The 21,217-nt window shown below is 40.5% G+C and overlaps 3 protein-coding genes across 3 annotated transcripts; 2 read left to right on the forward strand and 1 right to left on the reverse strand.

Moving 5' to 3' along the window:
* Nucleotides 1-379: 379 nt before the first annotated feature.
* Nucleotides 380-3,990, forward strand: LOC306737943 (N-acetylmuramoyl-L-alanine amidase-like; the record flags this gene model as incomplete). Its single annotated transcript, XM_079219756.1, has 4 exons — nucleotides 380-452; nucleotides 1,527-2,387; nucleotides 3,233-3,443; nucleotides 3,687-3,990. The coding sequence occupies 4 exons, from the start codon at nucleotides 380-382 to the stop codon at nucleotides 3,988-3,990; spliced, it is 1,449 nt and encodes a 482-aa protein (XP_079075882.1).
* Nucleotides 3,991-6,433: 2,443 nt separating this feature from the next.
* LOC306737657 (lysozyme g-like) lies at nucleotides 6,434-8,249 on the forward strand. Its single transcript, XM_079219412.1, has 4 exons — nucleotides 6,434-6,506; nucleotides 7,060-7,256; nucleotides 7,343-7,493; nucleotides 7,571-8,249. The coding sequence occupies exons 1-4, from the start codon at nucleotides 6,443-6,445 to the stop codon at nucleotides 7,705-7,707; spliced, it is 549 nt and encodes a 182-aa protein (XP_079075538.1). The 5' UTR covers nucleotides 6,434-6,442; the 3' UTR covers nucleotides 7,708-8,249.
* A 4,024-nt stretch (nucleotides 8,250-12,273) lies between these two features.
* Nucleotides 12,274-14,776, reverse strand: LOC306737500 (uncharacterized protein; the record flags this gene model as incomplete). Its single annotated transcript, XM_079219233.1, has 5 exons — nucleotides 12,274-12,452; nucleotides 13,071-13,236; nucleotides 13,371-13,487; nucleotides 14,144-14,388; nucleotides 14,626-14,776. 5 exons carry the CDS (start codon nucleotides 14,774-14,776, stop codon nucleotides 12,274-12,276), a joined length of 858 nt encoding a protein of 285 aa, XP_079075359.1.
* Between the last annotated feature and the right edge of the window lie 6,441 nt (nucleotides 14,777-21,217).

A 21,217-nucleotide genomic window follows, 5' to 3' on the forward strand; every position in this document is an offset into this window, starting at 1 on the left:
ACAAAAGAAGCTGCACAAGGCTGCGTGACAGTGAAGAGTGACACAACCCAATATCATTCGAAAAAGCACTTATTTGTAACTTGTGCAATAAACCTATCTGTGGGGCCACGGTTTTGTTTTGCTCATGACAAGCTTCAACTAACCGTAGGCTGAATCAATATTTGGTGCCATCAGTGTACAAAGAGTACTTTCCCCTATCAGGACACAACACTGCAGTCATATGTACACCTACACAACTCCTCTCAGAAGTTGTTGGGAGCACAACTGTGCTTTTCAGTTTACTTGCCCGTTTAAGTTGTCTTTTGTTCAATTAGTCTGAAGATTAGTTGAACAGAAAATTACTTTTTCTTTGTAAAAATCAAACAGCCGGAGCTGCAAAATGACTTTATTTGGACTGTTGTTTTTTTTTCTGGCTTCATGCTACTTCTATGCTGTCTATAGCAGGCCGACAGGTAAGTTCAGTTATTGAAAATATGTCAACATTTGTGTTATAATCTTCAATAGGCTACATAGTTTCTTCTTGGTATGCTGATAAGGAGTATTTACGATCTGTCATGTTGTGGTTCACTAATTCCCTGAAATCTGTAATCTTTCATTCAAGAAAATACTTTATTTTTTACAATGCTGACACTCTTTTCTGCATTTTCTGCATATAAATCAACCAACTATTTTACAGATTAACTCAACACAAACAGATAATATCAAACGTCTATCCACCCTCATAGGTAAATACCAAATCAAGTCAAAAATTCAAAAGCCTACAGGAAGATTATACACATTTATGGAGAATTAACATTGAGATAAAGGGGAGCCTAATCTTTGAACACATTTGGGTAGAGTTGTATTCCTAACTTGTTCTTTAATGCTATACTGGTTACTTGTTCCAACAAGTAACCAGTATAGCATTAAAGAACGGTGGAATCAGCTAGCTGGCTAACTAGCTAGCTAGCTTCTTAACTCCACCATGCTTTGATAAAGCTGTCCCTAATCTGGCGATAGAAATGTGCGTTTTTTTCTTCTGTAATCAGTTGAATTATGACTGGCTGTCAAGCATTTGATCACATATCAGGCCACGGCATCATCTGACATAATTTATATTGACTTTTTTATTGTAATCAAAGGACATAGATATTTAACCTTGGATACATTATCTTACATTTGTGTGCTTTGACCTTTTTAGTTAATACTTGTGAAACAAATCTACTGACTAAATTCTGTTTTATTTTAAATTATTGTGAGGAGGATGTCCAAAAAAGAAAGGGAGGGTCCAAATAAAATACTAACCCATCCCAATAATTTATGTAGCGTCCCAAAGCTGTGATCTAAATATGAGCCCATCAGTGTCATTAACTGGGACCTGTCTTGCCCAATTTAATCTTCTTCGCCCTTCTTTCTAAGATGTGAACGTTTTTGTGCAATTGTCTTTTGTGATGTGATTCAGGAAATCAGAGTTCCTTCACAGACTCGTTCTTGTGCTGCAATGTTCTTCCTTCACTTCTTTTGTTCCTCGTTTGCATCGTTGTCAGGTGCCTACCTGCGCAACATGGACAGCTTCATCCGAGCCGTGGAGCAGGTGGAGGACTCCAACCCTGGTCTGTCCCCCCTGGCTCTGGTCCGGGCCCTGCGGAGGACCGCCGGCCACGATGACGTGATGACCATCCATTTTTTGGGCGCCTCGTATAATCTCACTGATGCGGAGGTTTTGGAGACAGCCATTCTCAATGCCTCATCCTTCAGCTTCTTTGACAAGGCCATCCACCACATAGTGACAGACTACGGAGAGGAACGCGGGGTGGTTCTCGCTCCAGATGGCACCACGGTAGCCCTTGCACCCTTATTGCTGGGAATCGAATCAGGACTAAAAGCCAAAATGGAGGGGACGCCAGCTGTTGGGCTCTTCCCTCTCACTTTAGGCAGGACGCTGGGCTTGTCCTTCCTCAGCCTAAAGGACTTCCCGCCATCTTTTCGCCTGGGGCCTAACGGGTGCTGGGACAACGTGGACCGCCCTAAGTTGTTCAAGCTGTCTCGGCCTGCCACACTGGCCACTGACGCTGTTATTGAAGGCGGCATGGATGGAGCTATACTGGGCATGGACTTCAGCAACCTGCCTGCATCTGAGGAGCCACAGGCCCTCAGTGAGGTTTTGAAAGGATACTATAGTTTTATTCTGCATGAGGGGCAGGGTCTTGATGCTGTGACCAGCCATGTCAGCGCCAGGCGAAGGGAGATCTCTCGATCCACTCTGGAGCCACTTGATCTTCACAGCCAGGTGATGGAGACACTAGCCTTGGTCTGGAAGTTGGAGAAGACAGAATGGATTGCTCTGGACACAGAAGTGGGGAAGGCGGTGACGGATGGCCTACAGGCTTTTGTGCATAAGTACTGGGGTGAGCTATGAAATGATCAAAACAGTGCTCTAAGGTACAAAGTAGGGCTGCAACTAACTATTATTCATTATCCATTAGAATACCGTATTTCTGAATAATATCCACCACAAGTCCCCAAATCCCATGGTCTCTTTTTAAAATGTTTTGTTTTTGTACAACCAAAAGGCCAAAACTCAAAGAAATATTGTTGACTGTCACAGAATGAAAACTAAAATGTAAATAATATTTGTTGCTGATCTATATTCTGGCACCAAAGCTAGCCCTTGTGATGGTGAAAGAACCCTCTCGTCTTTCTCATTATTTCGGACTATATTGTCATTGTATGTATAGTCAGGTTTTGGATAGCACGACCAAATTTGGATATTTAAGCCTGATACAATATCTTATCTTGTACGTGTAGAAAATCAGACCAGCCAATATAAACAAAATGTAGAATCTTTATTTGACATAAAAACATTACATAAACAAATCACACAAGGCATAACAAGTGACATCGAGATGTACTGGTACACCCATGTGTAGACTTCTACATCACAGCAGCAAGGTGAGAAGTTAAAGGAAAAAGATGATTGGGCTTACATCCACGAACACAAACATGACTCTAAATAAATGTGGCTGTTACTCCTCGTCTGCTGGATGTACCAATAAGCAGCTGCCAACAACTATATGAAGTGATAATAAGTAAGACTTGTGTTCACTATTTGTTTCACTGCCCAGGTGAGGCTAACAAAATCAGCGCAGGTTTTTATTTTTTCATAAAAATGTGACCAACATATATTTTAAGCAGCTCAGAAATAAGCTTGTCGGAGCTTTCTAACTCTCATCCTTTCTCCTCCTCTCGCCAGACTGCCCACAAATCATCCCTCGCTGTCAGTGGGGGGCAAAAGCCCACCGCGGTACCCCGATCCCACTGTCTCTGCCCCTCCAATTTCTCTATGTTCACCACACCTATCAGCCATCCTCGCCTTGTTTATCCTTCCCAAACTGCTCTCGCGACATGAGAGGCATGCAGCGTTTCCACCAGGAAGAACGTGGTTGGAGCGACATAGGATACAGGTAACCGACCCTTAGTCTGACATCTTGGATCTTGGATTTTGATGAGCGTAGTATTGATTAAAAAAAAAAAGTGGAACTAATCAAAATGTGGAACTACTCTTTTAAGTAGTGACCATTTACTTCCATTTAATGTGAGCGGTAGTTTTTCCAAGAATGCCGCTGTTTTCATGTCTATATAATATCAAATATCAAGCACTATTTTGGCCTTAACATCAACCAAGTTTTGCACCTTTGTGCCCTCAGCTTCGTGGTCGGCTCTGATGGCTACGTCTATGAAGGCAGAGGTTGGAAGCACCTCGGCACACACACCAGAGGGCACAATGCCATCGGGTACGGCGTGTCAATCATTGGTAACTACACTGCCACTCTGCCGTCTCGCCACGCCTTGGACCTGCTGCGCCATCGTCTCGTCCGATGTGCAGTGGATGGAGGAGGGCTGGCTGCCAACTTCACTATCCAAGGCCACAGGCAGGCGGTGAACTACACCTCCTGCCCTGGAGACGCCCTCTTCTCAGAAATAAGAGGCTGGGAACACTTCAGGGAATGACCGGACACCCACTGCCAGTTTGATATTCTTAAACATCATTAATGGCTCGTCAGGATATGATAAAATGCCACAGCTGGGGCTTTATATTTTCTTAATTTTTTCAACAAGTTTCATTGTATGAAATTGTTCTTGGATGACTTCAGGTTTGGGTCCCCTGAAAGGAAGGGCTTTACAACTAACAATACCAATGTACTTTGAGTATACACCAAAGATACAAAGATCATCAGGATGTCATGTGCAGTGAACCGTCTTGACTGTTTAATATCTTTGAATATCTATTCAGCTTTTTTGGCAGATGTTCACAATATGAAACTTTGAGTTTTTTAATCAGGCTAAGCTGTATGATAGAGTTTTATAGGCCAAATAAATAAATATATTTTTGATTATTTTATTTTATTTATAGTTATGCTGGTAGTTGTTCAGCTTGTAGTAATTGCTAACTGAGGCTTTCACAAACCTTTCAATGTATCAATACAACTCTGATCATTGGCATGACTATTGCCAGGCTTGTATGAATATGAGAACTAATGGGTTTTTTTTGTCAGTGGGACAGAGTGGAAAAAGAAAAGGCGCTTTTAAGAATCTCAGTCCTACTTTACAATCATCTTTTACAATCATCTTATTCTCCAAAAACAGATGAATAAAGAGACTGGCCAACTGTAATAAATGTGATTGTTTCTAAGACCCGCCATGTTTATTTGCATCAAGTCTTCCACTGTCATTGCAAAGTGAATCTAAGACAGTGGAAGCAGCACAGATAGATATATTCTACATGTATGAACAACATTACATTCACAGATATATATATATATATATATATATATATATATATATATATATATATATATATATATATATATGTGAGCTCTCCTCAAATATCTGCAGTAGCTTCATAAGGTAAAATGTCTCAATTGTTAATTGTAACTATTACTACGACTGATCATCGACTCAGTATATCAAAACTAAAGGTGCCTAAAAGCTAAAGGAAGTTTAGTTGATAAAGCTGCCAACTGTAGAGCAGAACCAGCGTGTTAAACTATGAGGTATTACTGTGATTACAGGTTTCAGTGGAGTTGCACACATTGTGCAACTAATATGTCAAAGTGGCCAAATTCTTCAGTCAGCTGATCGCAGCACTGAAAGGCCCAGCAAAGGGCTGCAACTGATTATTTTCATTATTGCTTATTGTGCAGATTATTTCCTCAATTAATCAATTCACTTAATTTTTTGGTCGAATGTCAGAAAGTTTTCCAGAACAACCTCTTTAAAAGAAAATGTTGTTTTGTCAGACACCAATCCAAAAAACAAATATGAAGCCAAATACTGAGGAAGTGTTTTTGCCAGAAAGAAATGTAGATTAATTGAATATCAAAAAATTATTCAGTGTCTGTTCAACAGATACAAATGTTTGAGGTCAGCAGACCCCAATGTTTTCCAACACTTTTTGCATTTATACGTGACCCACTTTTCCTCTGACACTAAATGACCCGTGGCGCTGAACTCAACAGACTGTTTACTTTGCAAAGGTCATAGTACAATGGGAAGCTGCAGCAGATGAAGATGAATAAAATAAAATATACTATAGACAAGTAGACAAAGCTTCACAGTGAGGATGCTGAGAGAGAGAAGTCATTATTACTAGTTGCCATCAAGCCTAAACACCAGTATCGACTGTGATTTGTAACCCCTATTTCAGTCATGCATGGTAAGCCTTTACAGAAGGCTATCAGGACTTCAGCACCATCTGCAGGTGTGTGGTGGTTAGGTTGTGTGTATTATATTTAGATTAAATTGTTAAACATTTTAGAAAAGGCTACGCAATAACATACACCATATAAAAGATCTGTAAAATATCAATTAGCTCATTGAATTATAAAAGATAATACAAACGAAACATTGATCATTCCTGTTCCAGTCAGAGGGCTGTTTCTTATAAACCAGCTGGTTTCCCCTGCTTCACTGGCAAACCTCTCCCTGGTGGCCACAAATAGAATAGCAGGGAAGACGAGCAAGACATAATGAAACTGAAGGCAAGACATACTGAAAATAAAAGCAGACGGACCGGGTATAAATACGGTCACGTAGCACAAAGGAGTGAACACAGTGTCACAGCTCTCACAGTTCAAGGAAACCGCCAGAAGAGCAAACATGGGTGGGTGCTTGTGTTATTCTACTGGTGATAACTTTCTTTCAGCTTTCTATTGTTTTTAGATCACCTGCCGTATCAATAGTGTTAGTTTGTTAGTCTTATGTTCTGTTCTTTTGTAGCTCGCTCACTCTACATGCATGTATAGCCACACACAGGCTCGTTACCGTGGCTCTTTGTTATTGTAAAGATGTGTTATGTAACTGGAAAGTCCCTTCAAGTCCTCATACCGTGTGCTAATGTTGACATGCAGGTGTGGTGATGAAAACTAACGTGACAAACTGATCAACAGGTTATGGAAATATCATGACGGTTCAAACTACTGGTGCCTCGATGCAAACAGCTCAGCAAGACAAGCTGCCAAACTCAGGTAAAAAACACAGAGAAACACATCCGCGGATTATATCAGAAATTGTAGAAAAAGTAACGTGTGTGTGTAATTATAGCTATGTCAGAATCAGTTTTATTGGCCAGGTATGAGTTTACATACCAGTAATTTGACTTGTTTTTGCTCTCATTGTACAGACAGAAATAGTAATAAAGCTAAAAACAAGGACAAACAATCATTTAGCCAGTATGTACACTACAGAATGTAAAAAGAAAAGTATAAATATAGACATGCAGCACTAATGTTTCTGTAAATTGTAAACAAAAAGAATATGCTGAAATGAATCAGTATCAGCATGTGTTCATGTCAGTTCATATATTCAGTAGCTTCGATTAATAGTAGTGCCATTTAATTGCCGCACAGTGCTCTGTAACCGCCATATACATTTCTTAAAGATCACAGTTATCGTCAATACCGCCATGTAGGGGTGGGCACTAAATCGCTACTAATTTCTATATCTATTGATTGACCGGGAAATAGATGTGTGTTGCGCCGAGGCCATCATCCTGTTCTGTGGTTGATTTCCCTCTAAAAGGTGTGAGTGCATCACACACCATGGCACAGACGGATTTGGGCAGAATGCAAAAGTATCGGTCTAAAATCAACACAGTGGGAGCAAAATATGGAATCGCTCCAGCTCTCATTGCTGCCATCATCTCCAGAGAGTCCAGGGCTGGAAATTGCTTAGACGGCGGCTGGGGAGATCACGGCAATGCCTGGGGACTGATGCAGGTTGTGATCAATTCTACTGTTTTACTCGCATCCTCTTAATAGAGTCACCCATTACAAAAGTGCTCAACTCATTTCCATATCTGCAGGTTGATGTCAATCCAAACGGAGGCGGACACACTGCACGTGGTGGTTTTGACAGTGAGGAACACCTCTGCCAAGCCACGGAAATCTTGGTTTATTTTATCGGACGCATCCGCAACAAATTTCCTGGCTGGAGCGCGGAGCAGCAGCTGAAAGGTTCGTTTGACTGAATCAGTAGATTAAAACGTGCAGCAGCTCTCGTCACACCTTCTCATTTGTGTTTGTCTCCACAGGAGGGATAGCGGCCTACAATATGGGGGATGGAAACGTCCATTCCTATGATGGCGTGGATGAAAGAACAACAGGAAGAGACTACTCCAATGATGTTGTTGCCAGAGCGCAGTGGTACCAAAACAACGGAGGCTTTTGAAACCTGGAGCTGTCCAACAGAAATGTCCTGCAAATAACCACTCTGCTATGTGAGAGACACAAACATAATGCAAAGCAAGAAAAACGTTTTGTGGTCGCACAGTTTTTAGCTAGTATTCAAATAAAATTCCACTTGAAAAAAAAAAGATCCTATAACTGTTGGAAGAAAAACTTATTTACTCTTAATCATGTTTTACCGTTATATTCATAAGTCATATATTTTGTTTGTTAATCAAATATACTGTTGTAAAGGCCTGTGACTTATCATTGAACTATACCTTGTTAAAATCTTACATATTAACTTTGCAAACTACTCTTTAGGGTCATAAGACCGGTTGGTATCTGTATGTCTCTGTTTGAAGAACATGCAGACTCTTGTTGTCTTATGACCATGGATACAAGCCAATGTATGGAAAGACGTCATGGGGGCATTTGTTTATTGTTTATCATAGTGTATTTAAAGAGGTTACTCTCCGCTGTTCGGGACGCAGTCTTGGGATATGCGGTTTGTTAAGCATTACGTCGCATGACCCTCTGTTCCTTCCTTGCAACGAATAAATGTCCTGATCAATGATTTTACCACACGGTGTCGAGTACAATTTTCTATCAATAATGTTTTCAGGTGAGTCAAACTAACTTCTATCCTCGTTGTAAACACTGGGCGCTGCTGGTTTTTCTGGGATATTTACTTGTCCCAGGGTCACCAAAATGACCATCAATGCTGTTAACACATCCGGACCGTAGTTCTGTCCTTCACAATAAGATATCACGCTTCAACTCCAAACTATGCAATAAAAGCTCAGTCATTTCCATTTGAGTGTATACCACCACCTGCTGGGTGTTTTGTCAAACTCTTCTCATGTCAATCACTTGCAAAACACCAGCTGATTCATGGAATTTAACAAGTATGCACACATATGTTGTAACAATTACTATCATAACAGACAGTGCAGAATAAGAATCATATTACAACTAAAAACACCTACTCATGATTGAAAAGCTACATTGTTAATGCAAAAGACAAATGACTAGTGCACATCTTTGGAAATATGATGCAAACATTTATTTAAATACAAACGGGACAAAAACTAAACATAATTAATCAAGACACAAATAACATTTAAAATAGTCATCTTCCTCATCCAGCTCCCCGGGAGTGAGACTTCACAATGAGCAATATCATTTATGTTACACATTCGCTGAATGTGTAACATAAACATGTGTAACACACATTCGCCACCAACAACACAATAGGCTCGTTCGAGATGAGCCAGTTCTGCGCAGAATCGATCGGCGGCGATCGGCGCGCAATGCATGCCGGTTAGATTTGTGTCCGACTTGCTCCCGACTTGCTCTGACGTCATTCACACGTGGTCAACGATACTCTCACGAGACCAAGTCACCGTCGATTTCAGAGTCAGCCGCCGCAGTTGCTTTCCAACGACTGCGTGGCCCAGTGCATGATGGGAAACGCCTGGCTGTCGCCACATCAGAGAGCTGATTGGCTCTTAGATCTGACAGCAAACACCACGTGTTGTAGAAAATTCTTATTTTATGTGTAGTTGTAATACTTGACGCTGGATTATTGACTATTAGTCTCATGTTTGATCTAAAAACATTTATTGTGTGGTTGTTAATACAAAATCGTATTTATACAACACACATCAAAACTACTAGTAGTGTATTTCACAGGCAGACATAAAAAGACCAAAGGATGCAGCTACACACACATTTTTACATAAATATATATTTATAAACACATATAATAAATCCAAACGTGATCTGTAAACTACAAGTAAGCAAAAGTTCGGAACTAACAGGAAGTACTTTTTTCTGTGACTTCCTGCGTATACACAGCTGACAGCTGACAACTGTCCGACTTGATCGCAGTTTTTTGTCAACGTCTCCTGCTGCGGCCGCTGCTCTCGTCTGGATTCCAGCTATAACGAACGAGCCTATTATCAGGGGGATAATTCATGTTCTACCCCAGGAAGAGAAGTTCCTCTTTTTTATTGGAGGGCTTGAAGTTCAGGACTTTGATGAGCATATCTATGCATATGTTGTACAACAAACTAGAGACTTTGAAATTATGAATTTGGATGATGCCTCTTGACATCACATTTTAGCGATTTATAAGCTCTATCTCAATCTGAGGGACAATATTTTGTAGATGTGGTTCTACTGATCAGTAATATTTAGTGCATTTTTGGTCTTTTGAATGTATTACAAATAAATGAAATGCCTGTTTTGTTAAAAAAAAAGCCTGAACTAAATTAAATCTTAAATAAAGGCTATTTAGTTTGTATTGAGGTACAATATTTTGTAGGTGTGGTTCTACTGATACCGTTAAGTTCAGTTATATTTAATGCAGTTTTGGACTTTAAAATGTTGTATTACAAATAAATGAAATGCCTGTTTTTTGTGTTTTTTTTTAAAGCCTGAACTAAATGAAATCTTAAATAAAGACTAATGTTTGTATTCTTGTATTTCATTTTTATGGAAAGACGATATTCATTAGTCATCTGGTACTTCCATTACACATTGGTGACACACAATGTGCTAAAAGACCACATGTATATGTTAAGCCATATAACACAGCTGGGCCCCGTTCCTTGTATGTGGTTCAACTAAGTGATCAAATGTCCTATTATCCAGCTTAAATTACCCAGACAGGCGGACTCGGTTTCTCAAAGGCTGATCGACTGATCGACTCAAACAGACTTGTTAATTTGAACCAGACGTCTGTCATCAGGATAATTGCGCAGTCTATGCGTTCATACTGCGATTTTTCTACGCTGATTCTCAACGCTGATTGGCTGATGCAAATTTGCGTTATGCGATTTTTTTTGCTGGAGTTGGGATATTTCAACTCGTGCGAATTCGCCCCGCGTCAAACGTTCTGTTCGCGCCGCCTGGTGATAGACGCTTTTTTGGCAACGTATCGTGTCTGTGCATTGACTTTGCATGTAATCTGGTCGCTCGAATAATTCGCACCGCGTTTGGTGTGAATGCAGCATTACCAACAAGGTGGGAAGCAGCTAGCAGATTAGCCTCGGGAACGTTTGCTTTGCAAATTGCTCAAGTTCTTCCCTGGAGACTATTGGAAGAGTCGCTCCAACGTGTGTGTGTGTGTGTGTGTGTATATATAATATATGTCCCCCACCAATCAAGTTTGCCAATTAAACAGAAACACGTAATAAATTTGTCTTGTGTATGCATTATTGCAAATTATAAATAAACATCAGTTAATGGGGTTGTTCTATTTGATTGTTTAGAAAGTCACCAACATTTCAAGATTATTTTCTTCATAATGTTACCCAAATGGATGTGAAAAGGACCATTTTTTAATAATTTGTCATGTTTGTAAATTCTAAAATGTTTATAGAGTGTTTTTGCACAGAAATACATCTGCAGAAAAGTTTGTTTCACCGACAAATGGCCACTAGATGGCGAAAGACGTGAACTGATGCCGCCTAATAGTCCCGATATGCTTCATCCTGTGAGCGGCTGTGTGAACAGACTCCTGCAGATAACCGGTGTGATAGATTGCTGAAAAGAGAAAAGTAACATTTACTGTAGTTCTGCTTACTTAACTGTTGAGGCAGCTCCTGCATTTGGAGCATTTACTCAGTCCTGGTGCTGCAGTACATTCATTCATTTCTTCCTTTTCTTTTCAGACTGCACAGGGCTGACGAAAGAGGGCTCATCAGTCAAGAATAGAATCATATTCAGATTCAGGTGGACTATCCGAGGAGAAATTGGGAACTCGTAAGAGCGCGTGTTGTTTAGCTCTTCTGCTGAAGAAAACTAGATTTTCAAACCCAGAATATAAACCCATAACCCGGTCTTCCCTTAAGAAACAGCAGGAAATAACAACACGTTTATGTTTTGTGTAACTTTATTGTGAATTCTTGCCATATTTTCAAACTCTTTCATTGTATTTGTGCAATATTCAAACATAATAACACGTTTTTTTAATAGATTAATAGTCTGTTTATTAACCTTTTTGTACATGCACGGTGCTTTTGTAGATGAGTTTGGGGGTCATGACACAAAAGGTTAAAACTATGTTTTATATTGTATTACATATGCTGCAGGGCTATTTGTATACTAACCTTCCGATTCATGACATACAATTACTAAAGAACTTGTTAGAAACAATTCTGGTTGTCAGCTTTCACATATGCAAAATCCCTTGAGCTTGTATAGGTGTTGACACAAACTAATCTAATAAACAGAACAAACATTTCTCAGGTGAGCTCTTGAGGGTGCCGGCTAGTAGACCTCAAAGGAAACGGCTAAGCAGGACAACCTGAAATAGGTAAACACTGCAGTAGAGAAACACAGGAGGTGAACTGATGTGTTAGAAATAATCACTTTAAATAAAAGCTCTGGATCAAAGATCTGCAGAGAGTATTGACACATCATGTGGGGAAAATCTCCTATAAACTGATTCATCTTCAGGAGCGACATTCATTCTTTTGATGGCAATCACATGATGACATTTGTCCCTTTTTGGAAGAAGAAGAAAAGGCTGCCAATGTCGCCTCGGCTGTGAGAGTCCGAGTCAGCGGAAGGTGCAGTGCTGCTCCTGGTGCTGCCGGAGGTCCCCTCGTTGCTGGAAGCTGTAGTGGCAGCGAGGACAGCGGTGGGGCCGGTCGTCCCTGTGTTTCCGGCTGTGGGTGATGAGGTTGGAGCTCTGGCTGAACGCCTTCCCACATATCTGACACACGTGGGGCTTCTCGCCTGGAACACAAACACAGAACAAGTCATTCGAAGGCACAGGACAGGACGCTCAGGCCGTGTCCATTAAACGCTGCTCTGACGTGTTGAACGTTTTCTCCAAGTTGGTCAGCTCACACACTTTTCTGACAGTGACGTGTGGCACTGATGACGGCACACTTTACCTTATTTCATTCAACTGCTGGTTTGGTCCAACATAAAATAAAAACCAAGATATTTGATTTACACTAATTTAAAAACATTTGAGAGGCTGGCTGTTAACTTAAACAAGTAGTTTGACATTTTGGGAGAGTTAGATGAGCAGATTGATGAAGTTACAGCCAGCAGCTGGTTTGCTTAGCTTAGCATAAAGGCTGGAAACAGGGGTAAACAGCTAGCCTGGCTCTGTACAAAGTCTGCCAAATACAACCTGCTCTGCACTTACTAATTAATATGTTACATCTCAATTGTTCAATCAGAAGAATTAAGTTATGCGCTGGACCTTTTCTTGGCCGGGTGAAGTGTTAAGACAACAAAGGTTCCAGTGTTGGCAATAAGCAGAAGGGAGGTATGAGAACGAGCGGCTGCGGTTCAGTTTGATATACGTCATGTGATGATATTGAAAACAGCCAGTGAACCCACCGGTGTGTATGAACGTGTGTTTCTTCATGTCAGACTTCTGGTGGAACCTTTTGCCACAGTACTGGCAGGGGTAGGGCCGCGTGTCCGAGTGTATGAGCAGATGAGTGGAGAGGGTGGAGGAGCGCTTGAACACTTTCCCACACACGGTACAGCCAAACGTCCTCTCCTAGAACAACGGACACTGGGGTTATGGAATCAGAAGTGTTGAACCTCATGTGTACATAAAAGGGATTGTTAATATTATTATTATCATTATCAGAGAGAGACTGCAAGATATGGCAGCAGAAATGTGTTGCCGACCTTGCCCCTGCATGGTGACCGCTCAGTGTCTGTCCTGCTGGACTTCACGTGTGCTGGTGCATTGCCTCCATGACTCTTGCATATGTGAGTCTTCAAATTCGACAGACATGACAATATCTGCAAGACAAGACAATAAAGCTAAAGAGATCATTTCATCTGGGAAACTAGTTAAATGTGATTAAAAGTTGACATTTCTTGGTACTTTCGACTTTATATTGCCCATTTTTCTCCCCTGTTTGTTAAGTTTCCAGTTTTGTCTTTTAACTTACAGTCTTACCCCGGCTATAGTCAACTCATATCAAAACTCTGGGTCATCATCAGTTAGATAGATAGATACTTTAATACCCAAGGGGAAATTTCTTGTCATAGTAGCGCCGTACAACTTGAAGATACAAATAAACACACAAGATAAAAGAAACTATATATATATATATATATATATATATATATATATATATATATATATATATATATATATATATATATATATATATATATATATATATATATATATATATATATATAGTTCAGACAGCCTAGTATATGTTGCTCAAACCTGAGGCCACAGGTATGGGGAGTTTATATGATTTGACAGCACCACATCCACCGCAATTATGTTTAATTAGCCTCTCAAGTCAAGTTGTTTCTTCTAGCTTTCCTTTTCACTTGAGCCTTTTGTCTTCAAGCTAACACACATTAAAGTAGGTCTGTGTCTTAATCCTTCAGAGGTATTGTTGGTCAAAGAAGTACTCTGTAATGGAGGGGTGCCGTACTTTGCTACAGAATGGACACTCCTGCCTCGGAGCACCGATCTTCGAGCAGCCACTGCTCCTGGTCTTCCTCAGGATGTAAGGGTGCTGTGTCAAGTCTTCCAGTTCCACAGAAAGTTTGTCTGGATATCCTGAGATCACATGAGGCCTGGACCACAACACTGGTGTGGGAGGGCGAGACTCGACTTTCTCCACGGGGCTAAACGTATTTGTGATGACAGGACTGCAAGGCTCAGCAGATCTACAGTCTGAGTACAGAGACAAACAGGTTGACTGGCTGCTAGTCATGCAACACTCTGGAACTTTGGATTGATACACTTCAGAAGAAATAGCTCACAAAATATCATACAAAAATCGACAAACTAAAACTTCTGTGCTACTATAAACCATTTAGCTTTTTTGAAGTGATCTAGGCTTGTGATGAAAAAATAAAGAAATAAATCACCCACCATCATATTTGAGACTGAAAGGCTGAATGTGCTTACTTCCATCAGACGGGCTGGCAGCAGGAAGGTCCTGCACTGCGTTATTATCTGGTGTTTCTGATGTGGAGTACTGCAGGGAAGCATCCCGAGGCCCTGCCTTTTTCCCAAGGTGGTGCAGCCCTCCTCGCTTCACCAAGAAAGAGCGAGGCATCGCTCAATTGGTAGGAAGAATCACTTAACACCCAGAAATCTAAGTGATCTAGAGGTTTAAAAAAATAAAGCAATGTCAGCGTCGGAGATGACATGCAAATGTAAAGCTAGGTTTAATTTATTATTCATACAGGTTGGCACTGCCTGTGTTGTCACACAGACCAGATACATTTACATTTCCCCATCTAAATCTTACTTAAACAATCAGCTAGTTTAGGTTGCAGCAGAACTATTACATTCAAAAGTGTGTTTCCTGGAATTAAACAATAGATTAAAAAACAACGGTTAAAAGATACGTGAAAACATGTGATTTACTTCAGTATCAGGCCCTTCATTTAGTGAAGTTAAAGTTAGTCTTCTTGTTTTTATTGTTATTTCTGCCTTTGCGCTTTGCACATCTGGATTTGGGGAGTTAGTTCTCCTCTCTAGCTCTCAGACGGGATGCTGAACTGGGATCTCGGCAGATGTTTGCACACAGGGGCGCTCTAGACAAGGTTTTCTTCATGTGGGTTTTGGTCTGATCATTGTTCCCTTTGCTTCCCCAGTTTACCAGCGCCTGAGGTAGATTTGTCACGTTCGACCAAAGGACTTCTTTCTTCTTGTTGGGTCTTTTAAATTCTTTTTAGAAACGCAGCTGGCTCTGTGAAGACGACCCGCACAATATGTTGATATAAAACGGATTCAAAAACACACAACCATTCAGATGTTCAGGAGATTATTATTATTAATATTATATTCCATTTCTGGCAATAGATGCCCTTAAATGCTAAACGCTGTTCCTTTAAGTCAAAGTACTAAAATGTTCAAATTACCTGCATTAAAAATTGTATCACCAGTAAAAGTACTCCCTGTGAATTATATATCAAATTGTAAGATTGTTAATACGGATGAAATACTGTATTAGCATTTTTACTGTTGTAGCTCTTTTAGCTCTTTAAGTGGAGCAACTTTACATACTTTTTGTTTGTTTAGGTCAGTGGTGCCAAACCTAGGGTTCAGGCCCTTCAGAGGGTCATGAGGTAAATCTGAGAGCATCATGAGATAAATAATGGGGAAGGAAAAACAAAGAAACTAAGCTTTTCTACACAAATCTGTGTCAATATTTTTGACTTCTTAGTTTTTATTGTCTTTACACATTATATATTATATTATAGTGTAAAACGTGTAATATGTATACATGACCTTGTTGAAAAGGTATTTATGCTTCTTTTTGCTGAACTGAAACAAGTAAGAAAAAGATCCACATGGTCACATCATGGAGAGAATTAAAAAACAAGGCTATTATCGTTTGAATCCATAAAAAAAAAGATATATCTAAATATTTGTTGAAGATAGATCATTGCTTTTGAACTAGTTGAACTCAGTCTCTTTTAGTCTAATGTTTGTCCCACAGTAAACATCAGGAAAAATCTACAATGGTCACAGTCCAAAAGTATTTATTTTTGTATTCATGTAAAAAAAACACATTAACAAACAAAAACCTGTAGTTTTGATTTAACCTGAAATATTAAGATAGTTTTGAGAAATAAATATGCGAATACTCACCAGATTTTTACATCCCAGAAGTTCTTCATAAGGTCACAAACTTCACACCAATAATTCAACTGAGATTAAAGTATTTTGAGACAATGAGAAGTCAGTGTCTCACATGGGAGGTCAGTGTACGCTGAGGTGGATTATAAGCCGTCGATGTTCTCTGCGGGTCGGTGTGACGATGAGAGCAAAGAAGGACGAGGAAGTGTTTGAGCTGTGACACCACGGAGGCGACAACCACACTGCTTCCTCACACACAAACCCAAAAGCTGCACACTCACAGCAGCACTAAATCTGTCCAGCGCTACTTGTAAAACCCCCCCAAAAAAACACTACTTTTTCATTTTAGGTGCAAATTGTGGATGGGTGTGTTGCAGAATAAACTAACCACGGCATCACACTGATCTAGAGAAGACAGACACAGCCGGTGAGAGGGGAAGAGGGTGGTGGACGACGTTGCTGGAAATTCTTCAGAAAATGTTGACACACTACGTTGAAACACTTGTTACAAAATAACCATTGAGGTCTGGTTTAAAATTCAGAGGGCATTGAGAGATGTGCCAACAGACAATGGACATACAGACGCAAGGGGCAAATCACAGATGGAAGTCACTGGGAACAAAAAAGGCAATGAGTGACGAAAGCTTCACAACCGCCAAGCATGTGTTGCATCACTCATCTCCTTTCCTTTGGTAAAGGACGGTTCCAATTACCCCATGCTGAAGGAGATAAGAAAGGAGGCAATGAGGCATCTTCTCCTGAGCATTTAGAGAGTTCGACCAACTCTTATCATGGCTGCCACTTAATATGCTTCCATTTCACTCCGTTGAACGGTCCTAAACTAAACAAGACTATGCAAGTAAAGGATGACAACACAAAGCAAAAGTAAATCACACGGCAGTTTGGAATGAGTGTAAAATCTCCCATTATGCTAATCTAAAATGCTATTAGCATACGATTTTGTAATTTGAAATATACTATGTTAATTTTGTGAAATGTCACTTTACATCACTGTTAAACAGCATGTTGACCAACTAGTCAAACACGTTGACCCAGTTGCAGCTTACTCTAGCCAAAACAAGACATGTATTAGCAGCTAACGTTAGCTATGTCAGCTAGTTCAATTAGCTGTGCAACAATTAGCTGCACCTGGAAGTTAATGAGTAACTACTGGTTTGTGTGGTGCAACCTGTTTGAATGTAGTGACGATTAAATCTCAGCTTAGTGAAAGACTTAACCAAACCCAAGTTACAGGAAGCTAATGTTCAACATATGACTGAATATAATCAACCCAGTAATAACCAACAACACCACCGCAATCAGGCTTTTGCAAAGGTGCATTGTCAAAGTTTATTTTGTATCATTCATAAGGATACAGAACACTGAAATGTATTTCCCTCCCCCCCTCTCCCCATCATACTGGAATTTATATAATCTTTACTGTCATTTAATATATTTGTTAACATCAGTTGAATTGCAAGACAGAAAGAGAGAGGGTGGGAAGGGTTCCTGGGTACGATGCTGCGGACATCAAACAGCCGTCACACACGGCACAGGAATCGGAGAAATTAAACACCAGACTAACCAGGAAGAACTCACATGTGACACACACACTGTTTAGCACGGCATTGTCTTATTTCCTGCTTTTATATCTGGGGGGCGGGGGGAGGGAGGGGGACGTGCGGACGTTCAAGTTTCAAGATGATACATCCGGAGCAATACAGTGCGATCTTTTCCGTCCACACATAACTCACTTCATATCGCATGGCGGTTTGATGACGGGCTGCGGTGACGGACTCGCCGCTGAAACCCTCGTCCAACACACATGAAGCGGTTCATCATAGTGTGTAAACCTACCGACCTTTATGGCACGTTACAATGTTTCATCATGATCACGCATCGTGTAATGGTGTTAGCAGGAGGAACCAAAGTACTGATGGTAATTATACAAAACATATGTTAAAGATGAGAGCTAGTACCATATTCCAAAGTAATATACAAACATATCAAAAATGTTTCGTCACAGTAGATTTTGTTGTATTCAGACAGTGGTGAGAACAGAGCACCATCACTGAACAGCAGTGTACAGATGTGCGAAGGAACAGTTGTACAGATGTGTTGTATGAAACCAGATTGGTTCACTTTGGGATGCGTCGTCCTTCAAACCATTAAAATGCCTAAAGTAATTGTAAGGACTGCAGTCTTTACAATTACTTTAGGCGTTTTAATTGTTTGGACTGAGATCCAAACGGAAAAGTTAGAATCTCGTCGTGGTGCATCCGGCACCAGCTGTGGTGGTAATGGCAAACACACTTTGATAGTAAGGCTCCCAGAGATCAGTCACATGCTTTCAGTGGATACTCTGTCAGAAATGCAACCAAACAAAGTGGGCTGAGAGGAGTTTGGATGAAGAAGAGGGTCGAGCGACGAAGTGGGGTAGCAAGCAATTCTGACAGAGTACACCGGCACCTTAAAGAACACGGTCAACAATGTTTTTCCCTGACTCATGATCCAATAATGTCTTGTGCATTACATCACCCTTTTCCTGTAGATCCTTTGAATCCCTCAAGGGAAAGACCGACGTCACTGTTAACAATGAAACCCACAGCATAGAAAAGGCAAACTAAATGCATCGAATAGATAAATGTGATCGAATTATCTTGAGCAGCAACTCAACTGGAAACCAACGCTCCATTTGGTCAGACGATATCCAAATACTGTGTGGAGATTTCAGTTGCTACACCCACCAATGACCACTAAAAGGCTGTTATTTGCAACAGTACGGTGGGCAAACCAACATCCTCTTTAGCTCTTTGATGGCCATCACTGGAAGATCCAATTTCCTTATTTCTCAGGGGACAGCAGTACTTCTCACCGTTACCATTCCTTCAATTGTACTGCACAACGATGTTAGAAATGAAAGTGGGCCTTTAGAGAATTTAGACAACGTCCTACAACATCGGTCCCATTGCAAAGTCGGGATGGATAATCTCGGAGCGAAGTAGTCCGATAACGTCAAGGCGAAGAGCTGAAGATAACAAGAAATGATCCCACCACGAATCCATTCATCCACACCATCTCTCCCTGCTTAGTGTCATGAGGAGACACTTTCTCTGTAGTGCAAAAAAGCAGATCGCTGCTCTACGTATGACACCCTGTTTGATAACATTACACTTGCCAGCTTCAGCAAGACTTGACTGACAGTGATACAGCTTTAAATCTTATCCATATACTTTATGCTCCAGTTAAATTGTATATTTCATATCTCGCCATACAGTTTACACCCTTTGTTTTCTACACAGAATATATTAATGTCTGATATGTAAAATATTTTCCACCCACACTTTCTCTGGTGGCATCCTTACGATATGAACCGCTCCCTCCACTTTCATTGGCCCACATGCTGCAGTTTAGCTGTCAAAAAGTGATATGACAGTTGATTCCAGATCAGCGTGGTTACCTGGTTTTTCTTTTGGCGAGCGTGGGACTGATAATTAAAAAGGAACCGTTTGACATTTTGGGAAATACACTGAGAGATCTGATGCCGCTCTCGTGTCCGTCTGTTAAATACGAAGCTACAGCCAGGAGACGGGTATCTTAGCTTAGCACAAAGACTGGAAACGACTAGCTAACTATCCTCATTCATGTACGATATCTTACGATAAGTCTTTTCAATCTAGACTTCAGTCTTCACAGGAAACAACTAGGTTTGGGAAACAATCATGGTTTAGGTTGAAGTAACTAAACGGAATTGGCGTTACTAAAGTACAGAAGTTACATGACGAATAAATAACCGCAGGTTTTTATGGTTTTCACACGGGACACGAACCGTAGGGGAAAGTTCGGTCTTGACCTCCTCGCTCTTGATACCACGTCACCTGTCCTGGTTCCCGATCACGTGGCCCACATAACACATAATTACATGGGTTTATGCAAATTACAGTGCATAACCTTTTTTTTTCACTAGCTGGTTTAACCTCACTTGGTCTGATATGACCGTTAGCTTATAATGCTAAGCTGATTCGAGTGAACCATAGCCAGATATTGCATTTTATTTGCAGTACACAGACCTTTTTCTACGAGTGCATTTAGCATTATACCAGTTGTGGCCACAATGCAGTTACTTAAATGGTGTAAAAACAAGTTCATGTGCTGGATTTCTTTCCGTGACTTGACACAGGAAGTCACTGTGGGCTAAGCTAACTATCTACCGGTTGTAGCTTCATGTTTAACAGATAGAGGAGAAAATTCTCGATCTTCTCATGTAGTTCTCCGCAGGAGAGCAAATGAAAGTCCTGCAACGCCAAAGGGTTCCTCTAGCTCGCACATAAACAATGATCCTGCTCGGTTTGGAAGAAAATGGTCCCCATCATCGCTGAATGTTAAGAATCTCCAGGTTAGGAAGCCGGTCAAACTGCTCAGTCTGCGCCGAGTTAACAGGAGGTTGCATGTTCACCTCACAAAGATTTAAAAAATAATAAAAAAACAGAAAGAAACAAAAGAATGGGAAAAGTAAATCCAAAATCATAGCAGCACATTTCCGTCTCTGAAACACTCGGGTGTCACAGTAAACCTGTAACAGGCGACTAGTTGGCACAAAGGACGGTGTCGAAAGTTTGGCCTCTGTCGGTATCTCTACACTCCTATAGTTTCATATAGATATATAAAATATATTAAAAAATATCAAAATAAATTACAACATATAAATAATAATAATTAAAAAAACATTTGGCAACATCGAGTTTCTTCCTTCCTTCCTTGTTCTCTGGGTTATGGTGAACATGTTTTTTTAACATGACCTGTTGCATTAACTCGCTTGGCGTCACACATGTTTAGTATGTTAAAGTAACACAATAATGAATGCCATCTTGTGATCTCTCTCATGGGTACGTATTCCTACACTGCATCT

This window comes from Taurulus bubalis, assembly GCF_910589615.1.
Source record: "Taurulus bubalis genome assembly, chromosome: 6".
In the NCBI taxonomy this organism is placed as follows: Eukaryota; Metazoa; Chordata; class Actinopteri; order Perciformes; family Cottidae; genus Taurulus; species Taurulus bubalis.